At 36.0% G+C, this 23,201-nt stretch overlaps 1 protein-coding gene across 1 annotated transcript; it reads left to right on the forward strand.

The window, feature by feature from the left end:
* The first annotated feature begins 649 nt into the window (after positions 1–649).
* On the forward strand, positions 650–22,992 carry LOC150081060 (myosin regulatory light chain sqh-like). Its single transcript, XM_090382002.1, has 4 exons — positions 650–781; positions 9,163–9,361; positions 19,905–20,134; positions 22,791–22,992. The coding sequence occupies exons 1-4, from the start codon at positions 776–778 to the stop codon at positions 22,896–22,898; spliced, it is 543 nt and encodes a 180-aa protein (XP_090238128.1). The 5' UTR covers positions 650–775; the 3' UTR covers positions 22,899–22,992.
* Positions 22,993–23,201: the final 209 nt, after the last annotated feature.

The raw sequence follows: 23,201 nt of genomic DNA on the forward strand, positions 1-23,201 counted from the left end.
AACAACAGATCTGAAGCTAATTCATGGTCCAACAAAAATACCTTGTTTTAGCAAAGCTTTCACAAACTGTTTCATCAGTTTGTAATAAAAATAAATACAATACTTTTTTTTTCACTAATTCTATAATGTCTTGTATTTGCTTGAGGACCACAACTTTCACAAATATAACAAAAGTTCGGATTGTCGAAAAACTTGTGTGAAGACATTTAACACGCTAACTTCAAAAATAAACTGAGCTCTGAAGGTAGTGTTGTAAACATGAAGTTTACGAATTCCCAGCGTTTGCTCCTAACTTAATACATTCAATAATACAAGTCATATAACAACATCAATTTAAGTGCTTTGTGAAAAAAAAATAATACGTGTTAGAAAGAAAGAATTATATTTCTGAAATCGGCGTAAAAAACTGTCATAAACAGCCATTAGTTTACAGGCATCGAAAAACCATGCCTAGTGGTGTAATTATACTTAGAGAGTGGTAGCCCCAGATAGAAGCTAAGCTCACCCCCTGTGATCAAACAATCTGACTGTTTTTTGCTGCTACATGATGATTTTCCGAACACTGATTAAAATCTTGGGCTTGCCGCTATACTTGGACAACAGATGTCGTTAAAGCTAACTTTAAAAAAAGTATAGAAAACAATTTTTAAAAATTCCAAATGAAATTCTAGCTTAAAGGTTGTAAACTAGTTTGCGCATCTGACGGTACTTTGAATACATTTATAAACACATCTGAACTTTTAAGAAAAGGTGGGAAGTAGAGAATTTACCCGAAATGCAGGTAGTCTATTACTTAATGTTTGAATACGTAATGCATGCCACCAAATGACCTGATTTGGAAACTGGTTTGGGAAATTTGTGTGGTATTTTCTAATAGATTGTGAGGTTTTCTTTTTTATTACTTTTTTGTTTTGTACATATTTTGTGAACGTAACACATCGGCGGTTATTTGGTGAAGTTGCTGTTTTGGAGTATAAAAAAGAAAAAAAAATCTCGAGTTATAACATAGAAATGGTCAACTTTATGTTTTTGAGGACATGCATACATATACGATCGTGGGTTAATGGGTTGAATTGTTGGACTCCTATTTAATTCGTACATTTTTAGGACGGCAGGGAGCGTTAGGAGAGCCTTTTTTGGGCAGGAGAAAGTAGCCGGTGAATAGCGTGACTGGACACTTGCACTTTATTTATTATCTCTTGTTGAAGTTGCATTTTTATTTGCAGCTGTGGACTCCAAGGTGAGTACATCAGTGGCGTATCTGGAAATAGTAAAAGGGGAAGAATATAAAAATCAGTCGTCAGTTGAAAGAAATAAAAATAGTGATTGTAATGCAATATGATAAGTGTCAAAATTACAGTAATTTAATGAGCATGCTTAAAACCTCTCATATGGAAACTTACACTAGGTTTCAGTGTGAGGTGTTTAACTTCCCCCGCCTTCAGAATGTCACTGATTATATTTCTATTTCGAGTTAACTTTTTTCTCATTTCATTTCACTATTCAATAAATCCTAATTATTGTCAATCATGTTATATTGGGTTGGGAGCAATGGTACTCCCAACCCAATACTAAAGTACAGAATGGTGTTATTATTAATTAAAAATAATCAAATTACAATCTAGTCATAGTATACCGGAGGTACTAAGTATGCAGTCAGTTAATTAGAATTTTATTAAAAATATATGTATTTCAATTAACTGGTGCAACAGTTAGTACTTCAGGGGACCCTGGTATAGAATTAATGTTGGGAAAAAGGAGAGAGAGAGAGAGAGCAAGGAGATTTAATTGCCTTAATGTGCACTAATTTCCCCTCTAAAGGTGAATATTCTTACAATTAAGTTGCCCAGAATAAGTGGAGTCATTTTTCAGGTATATCAAGTGGCATCTGTGCACTAGGTTTACAATATGCTATATCTTCATAAAATTATGAGTGCTGTAGTTCATTATTTTTACTGCTTTGGATAGGATTCACCAATCCTATGTGAATAATTTACGTAGACCTAGACACCCAAATGTTATGGAACAAAAACAAAGTTTTGTGAGGTATTCATTTTAATATGTCTTAGACATTTGTCCAGTCTGTACAATTACTATCTTAATTTGAGTTTGTGAATGGTTAAAACTGATTTGTTAATAATCCATGGAAACAGATCTAAATGAGACAATTGTTCTCCACAGGTAGCAGTATAGACATGACATCAGTTTCCATTCTTGTAGCATCCTAGTTATACTCTGTCGGTTGAGGTCTGGGAATCTGGCTGGCCAATCCATATGAACTACTCTATATATGAATGTACAGTATTGATTCATTAGGAGAGCTCTGTGAAGACCTGCATTATTGTCCATTAAAAGAGAAGTCCACTAATTTCTCCTGTAAAGGTGAATATTCTTGATATCTTACAGCATGCAAGTCCCTACAAAAAATCATGGAGATCTATATGGTCAGTGATTCTGGCTTATAGCATTAAATCTGGTTTTCTTTATTACACCATGAAGATCCTTTTCATTCTGTTGGCACTAATTCAAATTGGGTCTTTTTGTATATAGGGATCATTGACAACTGGCCATCATGCAGAGAATACAGTGCATGCCTACAAGATCTCCTGTGGCTCCAGCAAGTTATGAAGTCATCATGATTCAAGGAAGGAAAACTTAGTAGATATTGCGTCTTCCATTGAAAAAAAGGAATAGATAAATAGTCTCTGAAGTTTCATTTTTATCTCTTTCTAAATATTTATCCAATTCCTCATGAACTCCTTCCAATAGTTGGTTACTCTTTGAGGCAGATTTCCTTGCATCCTTTCTACAATTATTTTCCCCTCATTGGAATTGGTATTATCATAGAAAGAGAGATTATTCTACCATCATTAAGACTCTTTTATGGTCTTAAATTCCTATTCAGGTGCCTGGTTTACAAACTTTGTGGCTTATAGAACTGGTGTTGCTAGCCTCATTGCATTTCTTTGTTTCAGTAAAGAGATACCATTTCAATCTGGTATCTCTTTACTGAAACAAGGCCAACAGACAGACTTGTATGCAGTATTTAAGATGTAGTCTGATCATTTCTTGTAAAAAAAAAAATTGTATTTGGTTGATAAATCCTACGTGCTGCTCTTTAAGCATTGACTGTATTGTAACTTCAATTTTAACAGTATTGAGTGTGCTACCATTTCAATTGATAATTTAATATATACTTAAAAGATGCCAAATTTTAACTACTTTATTAGGTTGATGCATTTGCACTAACTTTTTCACAGTATGAAGCTTAAGCCCTAAAATTCTTTCAGTCTGATAGCTGGTTGCACACCGCTAGGCATCTTTCATATTGTGGATTTAGACTTCATAATTGCAACACCAGGGTACCTGCCCACCCACTGATGAGAAGCCAATAAGCTTCGAAACTGTGCCGTCTAGATGGTAGTATCCAGTGAGAATAAGTAACAATAGTCTTCTCCACTGGTGAAGTGTTACTTATTCAAGGTATTGCAATATCGTGGCAACTCGTTGTGAAGGTATTCACAATATGAGATATACTTAAGATGCCAATTTTTAACTACTTTAGTAGGTTGCTGTGTATTAAAATGGTGCATTTGCACTACACTAACCTGTATGTTGATAATTTAAATAAGGATTGCTTTAACTTAAATGCAGAATACTGTATTTACCAGATAAAGCTTATTAGAACAGTTGTCTATCTTGTTGCAGCAATGTTTGCTGGTTCTCATTGTAAGTACTCTCCAGACTTAATGTTATTAACATATTTTGACCAAGAATTATTAAACCAAGAGTCCTGAGGAGGCTTTACTTATAACACTGGATTATTCAGAGAATTGTCCATATGTAATCAGTTTGTTTATTACTTGTTAAATTTCTGCACATTACCTTCTTGGTAACCCTAAACAAAAAGGTATTTGCGAATTACAGTACTCAAGTACTGGCTGTGGGGTCAAAGGTTGTAAAAGTGGAAGATACTTGTTGACATTAGGATTGAATATTTGTAGATTATAACTTTCGGAGAATAGAAGTAGAGGGGACAAATGAGAAAAAGTAAAGTGAGTTTGGAGTGGAACTGTAAATGGATGCTGATTAATTGTGGAATGTGAAGCAAGTGACAGAACTCATGCTCATGAAAATAACTATAGAAAAGGCACGCAGCAGAAACTGAATATATGTGTACTGTGAAGTAAGTTTTTGGGTGAGGAATTATAAATTAATCCATCTTCTTTAGGATAGAATCCAGACATTTAAGAGAAGTTTTTAGAGGGATTCTTTCCCCCCCCCTCCAGATAGAGGAACAATATTGCATGGTAGGGCAGATTTGTGATTTGTTTAGGGTCAGTAGCTGTTTGGAAGTGAAGTAATGAATGCTGAAAGGAAAGAGAAAACCTGTGTTTTTTCCAACGCAGAAGCAATATTTGTGATTTGCTTATGGAATGAACATTCAGTAAGGACAGGGTGGGTAGGTGTGTGATTGAATAGTGAGCAGTTATTAGGGATGATGATCACGGCATATAGAAACTGAATGATTTTCTGGTACCTTCCTCTCCCCATAGAAAATTTTAAGTTCGTATTGCAGTAATGGAATCTGTCTAGTATACTGACAGGCCTTTGTTACACTTTGGATTGCTGTCAACCATTTTGGTTGCCCTGTTGTATTTATTGAGTGTTTTACCGAAGGTTGATCCCCATTGTCCCTTGAGGATTAGAAACTTGACCCCTAAATTATGTCAGTTCCCTTCATTCAATTTACTATTGAACTGGAAACAAATAATACTCTTCCTTTCTTAAACATCTTAGTTCAATGTGTGGTACACACCTTACAACCTCTGTTTTCAGGTAACCTATGTGTGCAGGCCAATTTACTAATTATGGGTCTGGACATCTATGTAGCACTGCTGGTGTTAGTGTTAGTTACCCCCCCCCCCGTGGTGTTCTGGATAGATGTGAATTTGTCGCTTGATCAAATCCTCCTTACAGGAACGAGTTTATTTCTACTGCTTGCATCCGAGTATTGGAACATTTTGCTAGAATTTTACACTCTTACTGTATACTGTGTGCAATTCCCTGGTAGGAAATTGCATTTCATTATCTCCAGAGTGAAAACGCCTATTCCTCCTCTTTTACAGAGCGGTTCCGTATTATGTTAGTGAGACTGTCAGGAGGTTAAAAGATCGTGTTTCAGAGCATGAGGTGGCTCTCTGCTCTGCTGAACGTTATTGGGTAGTGCAGCATAAACTTGACTCCATAATGGGAGTGCATAAAAAAAAAAAAAAGTAAAGTGCAGCCATTATCAACCCACTGCAGGATGGAAGCCTCCTCAACAATTCATGCTGAGGGAAATGGACCATAATCTACCACGCTGGTCCAGTGCGGGTTGGCAGATCGACCGTATTCAGCAGTCAGGGGCTTGAACCCTGGTCTACTCAAAGAGCGTGTGCTACTGCATTCCTGCTCCTGCCCACTCGGCTACGGATTATGCACCCCCATTATGGAGTCTGCCATATTACAGTGCGATGAGTGCTGACATTCCTTACACATGCATACTGTTACTGGCACCAGAGTAGTGTGTTATTTTAGTATTGCAGTAATGGATTTACTGCACTGGTACACCGAGCAGGTGATGAAGAGACACCTCATCCCGAAAGCTTCTATTTTATTGCTTTTTATTTATATATATTTTAACACTTTTATTTTAATAAAGTTTAACTTAAACCAGTTTGTCAGTCATTACTAGAAATTATATAGTAACCACTAACAGTGGTAAAAAATTTCTTCAAATATTTGCTAGTTAATGATTTTAATGGTGAACATTACTGATTCTAATTAGAATTCACGATCAAGGAATGACCAAAGTTTTATCATTCCTTGATCTGAAAATGAACAGTATTGCAAGCTATTATTATAAATAATGTAGTATCATCTAAGGTTTCTTGCATAACTACAATTATATTAATATTGCTTAAGAGAAACTGTTCTTTAAAATAGCCAGAAATGTTGGTTATGCCAACCTGTTATAATTATTGACATTATGGATGAATATTCCTCACTTAGTGAGGAACTTAGTGTTTTTACAATCCAATTAGGAGTGCTAAGTGGGGGATGTCTAGACTAATTCATTTGGTTGTGAATTAGCTACTGATATCCATTTGGCAGCAAGTTTGCACAAATTATTGAGGAGCTTGGATAGAAACCTAAACAGGTCCTCAGTGTTGATGGAATTGGACTGTTGTGGAAGATGATGCCCTACATAGTCTTCATCACAATGGAAGAGAAGAGCTAGCTTGTCAAGTCATAAGTCATCTAAGAATGAATGGACTTCTTTTAGAAGGTAGTACTATTTGATTTAAATTTAATACTCTTTTATGAGAACCAAAGAGCTCTGAAAGACTGTTTCCTGTATTTCAAAATAAACAAAGTTTGGGTAGCATTGGTCCAAGATTGGTTATGTCCTATAGTAAAGAGATACCCTCAGCAAGACTGACTTGGCAGCTTATCCAGAAAACCTTGCTGAAAGGAATTAGTGATGAAATTGATCTTACGGCTCATGGACCAGAATGTAATTACTAATTTCAAGTGATGCTACCATGCAGTCGCATTTAATAAATATTTGGAGGCCATTGATCAAATAAAGATCACATTTTAAGGGGATTTTGGAAATTTTTCAATGTCTAGAATGCAATGGACAAAATTGAATATAGCTTGAATGTGTAGCCACTTGAAAAAATGCAGGAAAGGATTATGGAAGTTTGGAATTGAACAACTGTTGGTGTCGAAGGCCTAGTTCAAATGAATGAATTCAGTGTCTCATAAGTTACCTGATGAAGAGTAGAGAAGAAGAAACCGAGAACCTCAAGCATTCATAGGCACTGAAGGAACTTTTAGATGAGTACATGAATGCAGTGATCCTCAAATGACTTTGGAGGATATTCAGAGTATAGAGAGATTTTTTTTTTTTGTGACAAAGGAGGCTAGCATGCACTTGAGTTCTAGTTTCTGATATGTAGATTGAGAATGATTCATCCCTCAAGCAATTTTTGGATATGTAAACATATCCGAAAATGAGTTTAGTGCTCAGTTTGACTTTCCTGGAACAAGTTATTATTTGGAAATGTTTTGATAATTAACCATTGCAATATAAAAGTTTGTTGCTCCATTATCTGTTAGTTTTAAGAGCTGACCGGCCTAGCCAGGTGGGTAAAGTGCCTGCCTGGCAACACAAAGGTCGTGGGCAGGAGTGGCAGTGTGTAGCACACGCTTCTTGATTATACCGGGGTTTGAGCCCATGACCACCGCATATCCCCAGAGCAATATGGCCTTAGTTGCTAATGCTCCTAAAAACCAAATAACAAACAAACAACAAGCGGGTTCGAATCCCACCACGGGCTTGAATCAGAGTAAAATGCAAAAACTTTGGGAGGTGCATTATGACCACAGAAGCCGATGCGCCAACAACTACCAAAAAAAAAAAAAAAAAAACAGTTTTAAGGAAATAATTAACAATGGATGTAGACGGCCCACTGTCCTCTAATTATTGTTTGGAATCCCCTTCATCCTTGGGAAGTAATGGTTAATTTTAGGTTGTGGCAATGTCACTTAAAAATCTCTAATAATTTGCTTATGTTCAGAATGCTCTTTGATCTGGAATGACTAAAAGACTAAATAAACTTTATTTAGCAGTAAAATCGATAAAAAAAAAAATTCCAACCAATTTTCATATCTTGAGAGTTGATTTAGCTCCCAATTAAACTAATTTGTCATTTACTTTAAAGAGAAGACAGTTTCTGAGGTTTTGTCTACACAATGAACAAATGTCAGGATCAGACCTTTCAACAAAGTTGTAATTTTTGTTCGTGGACATAGCAGTTTTGAGGCCTACATAATTTTTTTTAAAGGATGATGCAGTCCATACAAAAAAAAAAATCAAATTACATTTTTACCTGAGTCTCTAGCAGTGAAGGGAGCCGAGGGAGAGGTTTTTGTAATTACTTCAATATTAATCTTTACTTCTCTGAAATTAAATTTCATGGGTATTCTAGTCAGAATATTAAAGGCCTAAACACTTGGTGACAAGTATATGGAATAGAATGAGATGAGAAAATGACTTGGATTACTTCGTTTTCACGTGGTGAGCATGTATATTTGCTGAATAACAGAAATAGTGGAACATCGAAAATTCATTACTGAAGGCTGGTGCAACCATTAATGACTCCTAGAGCATATCAAAAGTTGAAACAGATAGGTAGAGGATATAGTACAAAAGTATCTTGAGCCACATGCATCTATGAGATCCCAGACAATATTTCAGCAATTTGTGTTCATTTACTCTATCTACAAAGCTGTAGTTCTTAATAGTTCTTGAAAATTCTAGAAATCTGTTTAATTATCACACTGGAAAAATTTAAACCTAATTATATGCCCATGTTGAGGGGTATCTGTTATGTACAGTTATTGATGCATGTACTTCATATTTCATGCTGTGGATGCTCCTGTTATTGACAGGCTGGCATGCATTGAAGCACATGTTTTTTAATTTGCATTTTGCTTACTAAAGGGAGAGTAATTTAAAAAATAGAAAAATAGATTTTTATAGTTGTGTTCAGAAAAGTGAACAAATTTGAATTCCTTTTTGCTAATTTTTCTAATGTATGCATGTTTGTAGGAAGAACAATCCTTTTTGTGACTGCTGACAGCTAATAGGAATGATAATCATCAGAAAATTACAGCATAGATGGGGCACCTAAACTCTCTGGGTAAAAGTTTTTTGCATAAGGCAAAATTGTTTTCTAGCAACATCTATCACTGCCATTCCTAGTATAGAGAATGGAAGCATTGAAAATTACAGGAATGATAAATTGCATAGATGGATGTGATGTGTCTCCAAAGAATGTTGCTACACTTCCCAGAAAAGTTTTCTACAAGATTAAGTTGGTTGTTGTCAACTAAAGGGCAAAGCAGATTCATAATCTTAGTATCTGAACATAAGAGTTCATTAGCTACACACTCTTGTATAAACAATTTTATATTCTACCACACTTTTCTTATTCATCTTTTTTTGCTTCAGCAAACTGTCTTGGATAATGATATTTTTACTGACTATGTAAAAATATCATTTTTACATAGTTGTGATTAATGTTTTTTTTTTTTTATTACACTTTTCAGGATTTTCCGAAAATGTCGCATCGTAAGACTAAAGGACGTGGCACAACTAGAAAGCGTGCTCAGCGGGCAACTTCAAATGTCTTTGCTATGTTTGATCAGGCACAAATTCAGGAATTTAAGGAAGCTTTCAATATGATTGATCAGAACAGAGATGGATTTATTGATAAGGAAGATTTACATGACATGCTTGCATCTCTTGGTGAGAACATTATCATGTAATAATTGTTATTTCTTGAATGCTTGTGTGTTTATGCATAATTTATTAGTTTTTATAAATATTATTTATTGTGTTGAAGAAAGGGCAAGTGTAGAGTGAGTGGGATTTACTGCCAGAGCAGAATTTAAATTGATGATAAAGTCCAATAAAGATTATATGTCCACAATTATTTAATACTTTCTTCTATTTCTCAGTTGCTGAGTGAACTAAAATTTGTTATGAAATTTGTCAGTCTCACATTATGGAGGAAGTTCACCACAGGTTGCCTTATACTACAGTGCCTTTAACAAACTTTAGTTCATACATAGCTGTGAAGAAACTGAGGCTGTTGCTGTATTGTCTTTTTAAATGAAAATTTTGATATCATATATTTGGATCTTTGAAAGGCTTCTGATACTGTTGCACATGGAAGATTGCTACTATGGATAAAGGAATGGTTGAGTGGGAGAAGACAAGAGTGATTACCACTCTGTCCTCTGTTTACTGCTATTCGTGGATTAATGTTATTAGTGGAGTCCCCCAGGGTCCATTGTTGTTTTCTTTATTCATCGATAATGGTACGAAGGTCGGCAGGGTTGTTAATGGCACTAATGACAGCCATTTTCGATCCACTGCAGGATGAAGGCCTCTCCAGCAACTTTCCAGTTCCTTCTGTTTTGAGCACTGGCCATCCATTTACTACCCACAAACTCATGAATTTCATCTATCCATCTCCGCCTTTGTCTTACAGGTTTTCTTCTAGTTCCTCTTGGGTACCATTCTGTTATTTTCTTAGCCCATCTGTCATCATGTCTTCGAGCTATGTGTCCTGCCCAAGACCATTTTAGTTCTTTAGTTTTGATAAGAATGTCCTTTACTTGAGTTTGCTGCCTAATCCATGTGTTTCTCTTCTTATCTAGCAGTCTGATTCCCAATATAATTCATTCCATTCTTCGCTGTGTAGTTCTCAGCTTCTCTTCCATTCTTTTGGTGAGTGCCCAAGTTTCACTTCCATAAGTCATGGTGGGGAGTATACATTGGTTCATTATTTTACGTTTCAGACAAACTGGACTATTGCTTTTCAGTACATGACTATATTTCCTGAATGCTATCCATCTAAAATTTATTCTTCTCTTGACTTCCAGCCATTTATCATCATTACAGCTAATAACTTGTCCCAGATAAGTATATGACTCCACCTTTTCAACTCCTTCAATCATTATGTCCCTTCCTGTGGCATACTTGTTCATCATTACTTTTGTTTTAGCCATATTCATCTTTAGTCCAAAATCCTTACTAACTGTGCATAAATGATTAAGATTTTCCTCTAATTCTTTGGGATCGTGGCTTATGACCACAATGTCATCTGCAAATCGTAAACGGTTTAAGTTCTCTCCGTTCACATTGACTCCTTTCTGCGACCAGTCTAATCTTCTGAAAGCTTCCTCAAGGGCAGGAGTAAACGGTTTCGGAGATATTGTCTCCTTGTCGAACTCCTTTCTCGATTTTAAATTTCCTACTGTCTTTGTCTAGTCTAATAAAGGAGGTAGCATTCTCATATATTTTCTTCAAAATCATAATATGTGAGGTATCTATGCCTTGTCTTTCCAGTGCCCGAAACATTACCTTATGCTGTACGGAGTCAAATGCCAGACATAATGGTGTTTTATATTCATTTGCTTTCTCCATTAGCTGTGATATTATGTGAAGGTGATCCATAGTTGAGAATCCTGTCCTAAAGCCAGCTTGCTCTTTCAGCTGATTCTCATCAAGTATTCTTTCTAGTAGATGTGGGATAACAAGCTAATGGTCTATAATTTCCAATTTCTGATTTATCTCCTTTCTTATGCAGCAAAACTATGATTGCATTATTCCACTCCTTAGGCATCACACCTTGTCTGTTTTTGTGTCATGTCTCTTCCTCCCAATTTTAACAACTCTACAGTAACTTCATCTTTCCCCGGGGCTTTCATTTTCTTCAACACATGTTCTACCTCATCAGGAAGGACATCAGGTATGTTGTATGTGTTACTAATTTGCAATTCATCTTCCCCACTGCTGGCATCATTCCCTTGCTCCTTGTATAACTCTTTATACTATTCTTCAGTGTCATTTTAAATCAGCAGCCATGAGCAGTATTGCTGCTGATTTAAATCCTTTGTTTTCCCTTAATGCTTGTTCTACTTTTCTTGTGTTAAATTTTCTTATGTCCTCTCTGAGTCTCTTTCTAATGGATTTGCATAACTCAGTGTTTATCATGACAAGTGTTTCTTGACTAATTTTTTTTTTTCTTTGGATTTCTTTTTACGTATAGGTTTCTTGGGCTTTATCACTTTCAGAAAGTTGTAATATTCCTCGTCAATATCTTGGTCCTGAACAGTCTGCAGAAGCTCAAACTTGTTCTTAAGTTCCAGCACATACTGCTTTATCTCAATGACCTTCATATTATTTACTTGAGTCAGTTTTTTTCCTTTCATCTATATCAAAAACAGACCATGTATATTCACAAATATACGTGGTCTATGTACTTTTTCTGACGGAATCTCAGTTGCCCGAATTATTCGTTGTGTGGTACTTGTGCATGTGTCCATTCCGATATTCCCTGTCAGAGTTTTGGTAATTCGGAATCTTCTCTGGCTTAAAATCTCTCTACTGTTCTCCCAACTTCACTAATCACTTGGAGTTCTTTGACTTTCTCCAGACCAATTTTCCTTGGTGATTTTAATGTTCACAACTCCAGCTGACTTCTGTTTTCTAGTCACACTGACCCAGCTGGTTGAGATGCTGAGGCTTTTGCAATTACTAATGACCTTGCACAGATTTGTTCATTTACCTACAAGAATACTGGACAATCCTAACCATACAGCCAACATGCTTGATCTTTTTCAGACCATGTATATTCACACAAACAACCCGTCGAAGTGAGTAGTCCTTTAGGCACCTCAGATCAGAACTTGGTGATTGTCTCTTCTCCAATGGAGCCTTTATCTCATGTCTATTCCGAATCGTGTATTGTTTGAGATGACCTGAGAGATTTCTTTTCTTCGGTCGGATTACTATTTCAAAACTTCTGATGTCAACGTTTGCTCAGATCGTGTCAGTGAAATTATTATTGTAGGAATGGAATCATTTGTTCCACAGTCCACTTTAAAATATCGTCGTTTATCTAAACCATGGTTTTCCAATAAATGTGCTAAGGCTGTTCAAGAGAAGAACATTGCATATCATAATTGGCTTGTTTCATTTTCTACTTACACCAAAGCTCGCAACAATTGTAAAGCAGTTATTAATCAGTCCAAACTAGATTTTGAACAGGCTAAGAGTAGAAAACTTGCTTCTTGCCCATCTCTGCTCCCACCTCTGTCAAAACCAGTTGGTTCTGTTGTCATTTCAGTCAAGGATAAAGCTGACCTGCTAGCATCCCATTTTTCTTCCAACTCCTGTATTAATGATCTTGGTAAAACACGTTCCAATGCCTCCTGTGGTCTTCCATCAAAAGGATGTCAGAAGGATTTTGACAAATCTTGATGGTATTTCTCCACTTGTGCTCCTGAACTTTGCCAACTTTTTTCACTTTCTAATTTCAAAGGTGTTTTTCCTACTGCTTGGAAATTTGCTCATATCCAGCCAGTTACTAAAAAGGGTGACAAATTCCTCCCATTGCAATTACTTCCATTCTTTCTAAAGTAATTAACCACCAACTCTTAAACTACCTACTGGGGTTCGAGCCCATCACCACCAAATACGGAGGATGCGGAAAGGTCGGGGAATGACCACCGCATATGGCCTTAGTTGCTAATGCTCCTAAAAACCAAACAACATCATCTTAAACTACCTAGAAACCTTCCGCCTGATCAGTGATTGCCAGTATGAATTCCGGCAGTGTCGATCCACTGGTGATATTCTGACTTATTTTACCCATTTATGGATAAATTTAACGGAAAAGTTTGGGGAAACATAAGTAGTTGACATCTCAAAGGCTTTCGATCATGTTTGGCATAAAGGTCTCCTAAACAAGCTTCCATCTTATGGTTTGCCAACTTTTTTTTTTTTTTTTTTTTTGTAATTGGTTATCCAGTTTTTGAACATGGCATGGTAGTCACTGCTGGGATTGTCAGATACAACTGTGTTTTGACTGCATGAAGAATTTCAAGGTGAGCCAATGGATGCTGGCAAGACTTGTGCAGGGAGTAACAGAAAGGCTACAGCTAGTCAAATAACTCTGTACAACAGTGATAACTGAAAGATATTGCAGCTGTTAGAAAAAATATTTCAAAGGCTGACTTTTGGTTGAGAAGTGTGAAACTGTGCTGTGGGCACTTTTGTATAGCTATGTATCTCCAGTGAAGAAATAATACCACTCTGTTTGTAAACTAATATCTGATTTCAGAATTTTTTTTTTTTTTTTTTCACAAATCACTTAAGTTAGGAGTAAATGCTGGGAATTTGTAAATTAAATCTTTACATGTCAACTGCCCCCAGTCTTTTGTTTTTTGAGATTATCATGTCAAACTTGTGCTGAAAAGTGAGTAAAATGTCTTCAAACAAAGACCAGATATTACGTATAATGGGCTCCACATAAAATTGCCAAACCTGTGGTAAAAAGAAAGCTATGCAAGCTTATATAGTATCAGCCAGGGGGGGAAAAACACTTCCCCCATCCATTCACTACAACAGATGGAAGTTAGCTCCAACTATCAACCACCCACTGGCTAAAGCCAAATTTCTGTACATCTATTCTACAATTATTTTAGTTTGTGAATTGTCCCCCCACAGCTAGCAGTTTTCTGACTCAGTAAATATTCTTGCACCCTTCTATTCCATCCTTTTAAAAGCACACCACACGCAGAAAAATTCTGCAGCAGTGTTTCTCAACCTTCTTCTTGTTCGCGCACCCCCAAAGAACCACGTTCTTCTTTTTTTTACTCCCATATATGTATATTTACTACAACCTCTACACTTGAATAATAAGTGGTTACAGTGAGCTAACTTTTTTGTACGTATATAGTAAAACAGATAATAAGACCTCTTTTGTGGGAGGATGCGGAAAAGTCAGGGAATGACCACCGCATATTCCCGGAGCAATATGGCCTCATTTGCTAAAAAAAAAAACCAAAACCTCTTTTATGTACATGTTAGCATTAGTATACGAGGCAAGAAAGCAAGCTTATGCAGCATCAGCCAAAAAAGAACCTCCCATTTCACCCCTCCATTCGTTCCAAATGCCTGTCCTGCTCAACCTTAAATTTATTTAGGCAATCAACTACCCGCTGGCATATACTAGCATCAATCACTTCTTTAAATAAAATCGCATTCATTCGGAATCATATTATATTGATTTACTTTGAGCTGGTATTACTTGGTCAAAAGTCTTTCTGAAACGAGAACCTCATCAAAAGTGGCATAACTTACCCCTTCAATCCTTTTGTGTTTAGCTTTTTAAAGTCTAACATGGACGTTCAATTCATCACGGAAGAATATTCTTGTGCTGCTTATGTCAGTCGTCGAATACATAAATAAGACCAATCGCAGGATTGGGAATGAACATCCTGAATTTGGAATTATTGAAATTAAAAGAAAATTAAGCACTGACATGCTCATCTTTGTTGAAATTACTAGTCTGCTTGATATTTTGCTTTGTCAACTGACGTTATTGTAACTTATATACCTACCATGTCACTAATCGAGCAACAGCATAATAGAATGAAGAAATGAAATGGGAAAACATGGGTGATGATTCTATTGACATTTGGAAAGAGAAGAGAATGGTGAGATACAAGTTCAAACGGGTCAGAATTGGTAATAATATCTTTGATCTTCCACCGGCTAATGCCGTCTACTTATTCTATTGAATCAATGTTAGTGACATAAAACATCTTTCATGAGTACAGGGTACACACGAGCTTTTTTCAATATCAAAGAAGACCATGGCAAGGTGTTCTGTCGTAATCAAAAAGTCGAGAGTGGATCTTCCTTCAAGGAAGCTGCATTTTACTGGAATTAGGTCATTTCGAGCTAGAAACCAGGATAGCCGGGTGTTGATAATTTTTTCTATGGCTGTGACCTACTTCGGCTATAATGTGCCTTAGGATCTTTGTCTGGTTTTGGAAATGCCAAACCACATCAGCCATTTTCAATCCACTGCAGGATGAAGGCCTCTCCAGCAACTTTCCAGTTTCTTCTGTTTTGAGCACTGGCCATCCATTTACTACCCACAAACTCATGAATTTCATCTATCCATCTCCGCCTTTGTCTTCCAGGTTTTCTTCTAGCTCCTCTTGGTCCATCTGTCATCATGTCTTCGAGCTATGTGTCCTGCCCAAGACCATTTTAGTTTTGAAACCATATGCATGATGCCATTTCTTTAGAAGTGTTTTCTTTGAATATTCTGTTATAGAGAAGTAAGTGTCTTGAGGGTTGGCTCAGTATGTTCTGCTATCATGGTAAAATGTATTCCATCCTGTCACACTGAGTTTGGTGGAGGCTAGAGCATGGTGCAATTCTGACATTTTGAAGGGGACATTGTATATTGCACTGGATGCTGTTTCAAAATTGAGTAAGTGTTCATCGGCTTATCCCTTGTATGCCTGAAAATGTGCAGTATATGATGAAATAGCTGAGATTTCCAGGAACAATCTACCACGGACAGTGATTCATGGGTGTTTTGTTTGTTTGCTGGTCTGCATAACACATTGTAACTTTCCAAAGATGTTACATGGTCAGCACTACATTCACCACACCTTTGAGAGGGCTGATATTATTGTGCGGATTCACTTCATCCGCTGCCTGCAGTAAAAAAAAAAAAATTAATGAAAAGATATTTAGTACCGTACTCATTAGCTAGTATATGATGATGCGTAAAGTGAGTGTGGCCAATTCGTAGTTTGGAAAACATTACTTCTCTGCGACTTTTTCTGATGCTTGAGTTCCATATCTGGGCCCATTCATCTTCACTTGCTCTAATAATAATTGGCCTAAAATCAGTATGGTACTGTCATTGTTTTGTTTGGCAATTCTGATGCCGACTTGCCTTCTATTTCAGAGGGGTTTTTTACATCGGTTGATAAGGCAGCCAATTTCTTGTAGAAGAGGATGGTGAGAATGTTGTTTACTTTGTATGGCAGAAATAGGACAGAGAGAGAGAGATGACTGTTGACATATTTCACTTGATGCAAGCTGTATAGCAGAAAGTATGCTGCACTCAACTGGAACGGATTTTGAGATTACATGTGAGCGGGACTTAGAGCCATCTGTATATTTTGAGTGTCCCAGTGTGTTCCGCAATATAGTTGGCATGGAATGGTGCTTTTTGACCACTGAGCGAAGTATAGATCAATGTCTATCTATTCCATGGAGGTAAAGGCAGATTTGTACTTTCCGCAATTTTATTGAGATCGATTTTCCACTTCTGTATTACTTCTTGAAGACATGTTCCAGCAGGGTTGGAGGAGGTGGAGAGCTTCTTATTTTGGCAGAGTAGGCATTGTCTTCTAAGATAAAGTAGAGGGTCATGATTTAATGTGCAGATCGAAGGGCACTGGGTTGAATGGTGTTTTTTAGCTGAAACATATACTATAGCTACATAATCTAATCTGCCACGATTGGAGCACAATATAAATTCAGCAATGACTACCTGTCAGCACCCAAAAATACTGAGGATACTGCAAGAAGGATGTTCGATTTCTGGAGTGTATTTCTGCTGTTTTCCTCGGTTAATTGATAGCCGTAGCATTTTGTCGAAGTTTCAATTTTTTTATTGCTATCTAGTTGTCTTTCGATGATTGACAGAAAATAGCAAGATCGTCTGCATACATATAAATTTCCACCATAGTTGGGATGTCTTGAATAATGCCATTGGTATGTGGCACTTAAAATCGATCCTAGAGGTACTCCTTGAAAGGTCCTAAGATGGAGAAATTCTGAATGAATCATAGCAGGTTACCTCACCATAGTTGGGATGTCTTGAATAATGCCATTGGTATGTGGCACTTAAAATCGATCCTAGAGGTACTCCTTGAAAGGTCCTAAGATGGAGAAATTCTGAATGAATCATAGCAGGTTACCTCTAAGTCCAAGTTTGTATAAGTCTTGGAGGATTCCATATCTCCAGGTTGTGTTGAATGCTTTGGTAATATCAAAGGTTATCATTACTATGTGCTGTTTTAAAATAAAGCATTTTGAATGTGGACATCAGTTGTAGACTTGTTATGGCAGAAACCAAACTGATGGCATGTTACAGCATCTTTCCCAGGTTTTGCTATGGCTACCACAACTGACTGATGCCATGTATCAGGGTAAATAATCTGTTGTTGAATTTGAGTTGAGGTGCCAAAGCATTATGTAGAAAATGCTATCTGGTCCAGAAAAACTATTTCGAGAATAACAGTTCATTCATAGTGAATGGAAGGTTATAAGATTGTTTGTAACAAAGTTAATTTTATATTTTTGAGTCTTCATAAGAGTGAGATGATGAAGTGACCGCAAATCTTTCTGATAATGCCTCTACAATATCATTTGGGGGCCTTGGTTTGGAAGCGAAAGAAATTCCCGTGATTTAATGTGGTGGGAAATGATGCAAGAAAGCAAGCTTATATAGCATAAGCCAAAAAAAAAATACTAAAAATATCAACAAAATTAAATGTTCAGACAGATGAGAGCGTCTCGCTGACATTACAGAGTGGTTGTGTTGCTCTTCATTTTTGCTGTCTTGTCTTATTAATAGTGTATAGTATGCCAAAACGAAGTAATATTAGGGAGAGTGATGTGAATAAAATTGGAAACAAAACATGAGATCATAAGCAAACATGATCTGATAATAATGAAAAATTAACATTTGACCTTTACTTGGTTAAGAACGTAACCCCTGTTTTTAACATTACAGCTATGGGAAATAAGTTATCACTTTACGAGCATGTGCTAGGAACAAATTAACTAAAGTCGAGAACTACCTGTTCAATTTATGTGTAGTCTCAGTAAGAATGCTATTCAAGGCTTTAAACACCTCAATCAGATCTCTGCAAAAGCTGATGGGGTTGGATGGAAGTGCTTATTAGCTGTTGAAGAACTGGTCTGGTTTTAATAGTATTCATATGCACCCGCCATATTTGGGTGTGTTTTTTTTTTTTTTTTTCCAATTACAGACCTACTGAATTTAATATAAAAGTGTCATAGTTGGTTCTGCTAATGTTTATCATACAGGGATTTGACTGTGCTGTAGTAGTTGATTCATGTAAGTTAGCATGCTGCACTACAATCAACTTTAACCTCGCTAGGAAAAAAAAATCTTTGCTTTAAGAAGTTTATTGCATGTCATCACAAAATGCAGTAAATTAGAAAAAAAGTGTGAGAAAGATCTTGCTTTAGCTGGACCTCTTTCTGAAAAGTGCCAGGTATGTGTATACAATGGTGGAAACAAAACTCCTTTTCTTTTAGACATGATAGCATCTCACAATTGATGGAACTGTTTTTTTTGTGGACAGTGAATTCTGCAGATAGGGATGGATCCATGTTTACAAATCTTGCCAACAATGTTTTTTATTAGGTATTAGAAGCTGTACAACCCATCCATATGAAATGCTTCAAAAATTGACTATTTTCTAGATTCATTTGCCATATGGTAGAGCAGAAGTATCTTATGATGTTCATTATCTGAAAAAAAAAAAAGTTACAAGGCTATGAACTTTCAATGTCCCCTGGTATGGCTTTTCTGGAAGTTCTGTCAAATTTTCTTGGGCTAACGTGGAACTCAAACCTGGACCTTTACAAGCAGATACTAAGCCATGCTTTAGTTACTGCCCATGTCCCCTGGTATGGCTTTTCTGGAAGTTCTGTCAAATTTTCTTGGGCTAACGTGGAACTCAAACCTGGACCTTTACAAGCAGATACTAAGCCATGCTTTAGTTACTGCCCAATGTTTATGTTAATAAATGATTTCCATTGAAATTTGTAGGTATTTATTTATGAAACCATATCCTCCTCATAGCTTTCTATAGTGTTTTCCAATTCTTTTGTTGTTGCCATATATAAAATAGTAGGCTGTCATTTAATTTATAATAAAAGTCACTGTGATGTCATTATCTTGCCCAGTAATTTCTCTTAAATATTTTATTAAAGGTAAGAATCCAGAAGATGCTTATCTTGAAGGAATGATGAATGAAGCACCTGGGCCAATTAATTTTACAATGTTTTTAACATTATTTGTAAAAAAAGTTACAAGGCTATGAACTTTCAATGTCCCCTGGTATGGCTTTTCTGGAAGTTCTGTCAAATTTTCTTGGGCTAACGTGGAACTCAAACCTGGACCTTTACAAGCAGATACTAAGCCATGCTTTAGTTACTGCCCAATGTTTATGTTAATAAATGATTTCCATTGAAATTTGTAGGTATTTATTTATGAAACCATATCCTCCTCATAGCTTTCTATAGTGTTTTCCAATTCTTTTGTTGTTGCCATATATAAAATAGTAGGCTGTCATTTAATTTATAATAAAAGTCACTGTGATGTCATTATCTTGCCCAGTAATTTCTCTTAAATATTTTATTAAAGGTAAGAATCCAGAAGATGCTTATCTTGAAGGAATGATGAATGAAGCACCTGGGCCAATTAATTTTACAATGTTTTTAACATTATTTGGAGAGAGACTTCAAGGAACTGATCCAGAAGATGTTATAAAAAATGCCTTTGCTTGTTTTGATGAAGAAAACAATGGCTCTTTACATGAAGAACGCTTAAGAGACCTGTTAACATCAATGGGAGATCGTTTCACTGATGAGGATGTAAGTTATATTAAACACTTTATTACTACAAGAATTGTTTGATATAAGGGCAATAGCTACAGCAGAATCCTGCCAATTCAGGAATTACATTTCTAAAATATCTATAATTGGTAAGGTTAGGCCCTTGCATATTAATGTTATTATTATTAGTACAAAGCTTCCTTCTCTTTCTGATGATTTTAAAATAGACCTTACAATATTTGCAACACCAAAAATTATTTATAGCTTCCCCAATTTGAATTTAATAGTAATAGTTAGTATAATCAAGCCAAACAATGCAAGGAAGTGAACTTCTTGAGATCTAGTCTTCAGTAGCTGCAGCTCTTCTTTGGAGCCACCATTGTATGAGATATTCCAATACGAAAAAAGACTATGAAAGACAGCAAAATCTTAATGTAAGTAAAGATTTCAAGAATATTGTTAATATAATATAATGGCCACACATTCGGTTAAGATGACAATGATGTGTGTTGCGGAAAATGCAAATAAAAAATTTGTTTATTTACGTTGCACAGATTCCTAGTACTATTCAACAATTCTTATCACTTGAGGGTCTCTACCAGGCACCGTGCAATTTGTAAGCAGATAGTAAGAAATTTCCTTTGTGTTTTTATATCTCTAAAACATTCATATATAATAGGTATTTTGAAGAAAAATTATTTTCGTATGCTGGTACCCAAGATTGTTCTCAACCTTTGTGTGGCATAAAACTGTTGAATGAATCAATGGTGCCAAGTAAATTGTAGTGCCATTTTACTATGGAATATTTTAAAAGACTGCAGGTCTCTACTAGAAAACAAGGTACAGAATTTTATAGCATGGCTAAAATATCTGAAGATGCAAGAAGCCAGCTAATTAGTAGCTGACCTGGTAGCAAAAAAAAAAAAATCTCGTCTGATTTTACCAGCATGTCACATAATTTGTGAAAAGTATTTTGGGAGGGGAAGCTGAATGTATGTACCACTTTCGAACAGCACAATTAGCAGGCGTATTTAAGAACAACTTGTTCAGTGTATTAATAATTTTTGGCAACTGTTTGCATTGCAAGTAGACATTGTCTGGTTTATCAAAAGCAACATAATTATTATGTTGTTGTGACTAACTCATGAAAAGGATTTGTAAAATTACAACACTGTTTTATACACAGAGAAGGTCTAGTAGTGAAGACAGTCGTACTTGGTCAATTATGGAAGAAACTGGAGTCAGCATAGTGAGGTTCGATGGAATGGACGCGAGTTGCATGAGGAAATTTTTTTTTTTTTTTTCTTCCACTGGAGTGATGAAATTTGGTGCTGTAAATTGGCAGCATAATGAATTTAATATCAGCATGCAAGGCCGGTAGTGACCAGTTGCTGGAAAGGCAATTTGAATTTTATTGCCATTTTCTTTTAAATTTCATGTATGTTCAGAAAAGAACATTGAAAGTGAAATATTAAATATACCAGTATTGTAGTGGCTGCATTAATAAATACAGAATTTTATATAATCACACTACTGGATACATAATCAATTTTTTTTTTTTTGTATACTATACAAAAAATTCAGAAGACGGTTATCTGTTGCTAAGTAATTTAGCATTATATGCAATTTGATAAACCATGTGAGTTTCTTTAAATATTTCCCAGTTGTATAATTATGATAAATTACCTTAAATGTTCCTTTGGGAATTGCACTTCTTTCTGTCCATGATGTCAGTAGACAACTACACAAAAAAAAAAGCATTGTAATGAAAAAGGTACCACTCTAGGATTTTTCTCTCTTTCCCCTCCACATGTGTAATGGCATTTCAAAGGGTTGTGTGCCCTCTGGAGGATGATTAATTTAGCCATGCCTGCCCAAACTATGAACTTAAGTTTGAGAGTTAAACACCACCTGTAATTCATTTAAGCCTTTGTTGCCCTTCTCATTCTAGCAACTCTATATTCTTCCTAAAATGAGGCCTCCTGACCATTGCCTTATACAAAGGGATAATTACCTCCAGGGAGTACTTTAACATTGACAAATGCAAACTTCAGTTGCCACTTTTCTAGATCCTGATAGAACAATAATGGGCTCCAATCAAATTGGTCAGATAAGACTTTTCCTTTCCCTCCTTCCCCCCCATTAACAAATGCTGTGTCTGAGCTATTACCTCTTTACCAGTGACTCCATTATTTTCCTCAGGAACAGAAGTTAAACTAACAGGTCTATAATAATATGGGGACCTCCCCTTACTCTAATAATGCTCTCATAATTTATGGCTAAGGGTTTGCTTACTTCCCTTGCTGCCTCTTTGTTTATCTTCAACAATTTCTCCTCCACTTATCTCCTTGTTAGAGTTTGAATAACTTCTCATGTGTGAATGTAGATGCAAAATACTCATTCAGTTTATTAGCTACTTGAGTAGGATCATCAATAGTCAGACCAATCTGATTCATCCCCTTCCTTCTAGAGTTTACATAAGTAAAGAACTCTTTGTGACTTGATTACAGACTAGCCTATGGCAGATATAAAATCTGTATTGCCTCATTAATACATCCGTTCCTTTATCTGCGAAGCCTTGGAGATTGAGTCAACATTTTGTTTTTTTTTAAACTGATATGTGCAACCATGGTAATGGATTCACTAAGTCTACATTGGAATACTGTTCCCTAAAAACATATATTTTATTTTACAGGTTGATGACATGTACCGTGAAGCACCTATCGATAAAAATGGGATGTTTGACTACCTGGAATTCACAAGAATATTGAAACATGGTGCCAAGGATAAAGATGATCAATAACTATTGTTTAAATCAATGTGTGTACACAGTGAAACTAGTAATCTACAGTCTGGAGACATTGAAGTTTGCAGCTGATATAGTGGTAATGAAAGAACAGCAGCATTGATAACATTAAGGGTGGTGGGACTAATTCCTGAGAAACAAAATTGGTTGCATTAACTTTTTAGGGCCTTAAACCAGGAATGTTTGATGAAGAATAATTTATTCAACTTCCAGTCATAATGCCTATTAGCCCTTTGTTGTACAGCTTAAAAATGCTCCACACACACAATCAGAGGAGTTTTCATTCTGAAATAATTTTCT

Source organism: Mastigoproctus giganteus, chromosome 9, assembly GCF_048544385.1.
Source record: "Mastigoproctus giganteus isolate SK-2022 chromosome 9, ASM4854438v1, whole genome shotgun sequence".
Lineage (NCBI taxonomy): Eukaryota > Metazoa > Arthropoda > Arachnida > Uropygi > Thelyphonidae > Mastigoproctus > Mastigoproctus giganteus.

Excerpts from the sequence above, each read along its gene's own strand:
- LOC150081060 (XM_090382002.1), top strand. Across the intron at positions 9,362-19,904 it reads TGACATGCTTGCATCTCTTG|GTAAGAATCCAGAAGATGCT; the intron begins GTGAGAACATTA and ends ATTTTATTAAAG. Across the intron at positions 20,135-22,790 it reads ATCGTTTCACTGATGAGGAT|GTTGATGACATGTACCGTGA; the intron begins GTAAGTTATATT and ends TTTATTTTACAG.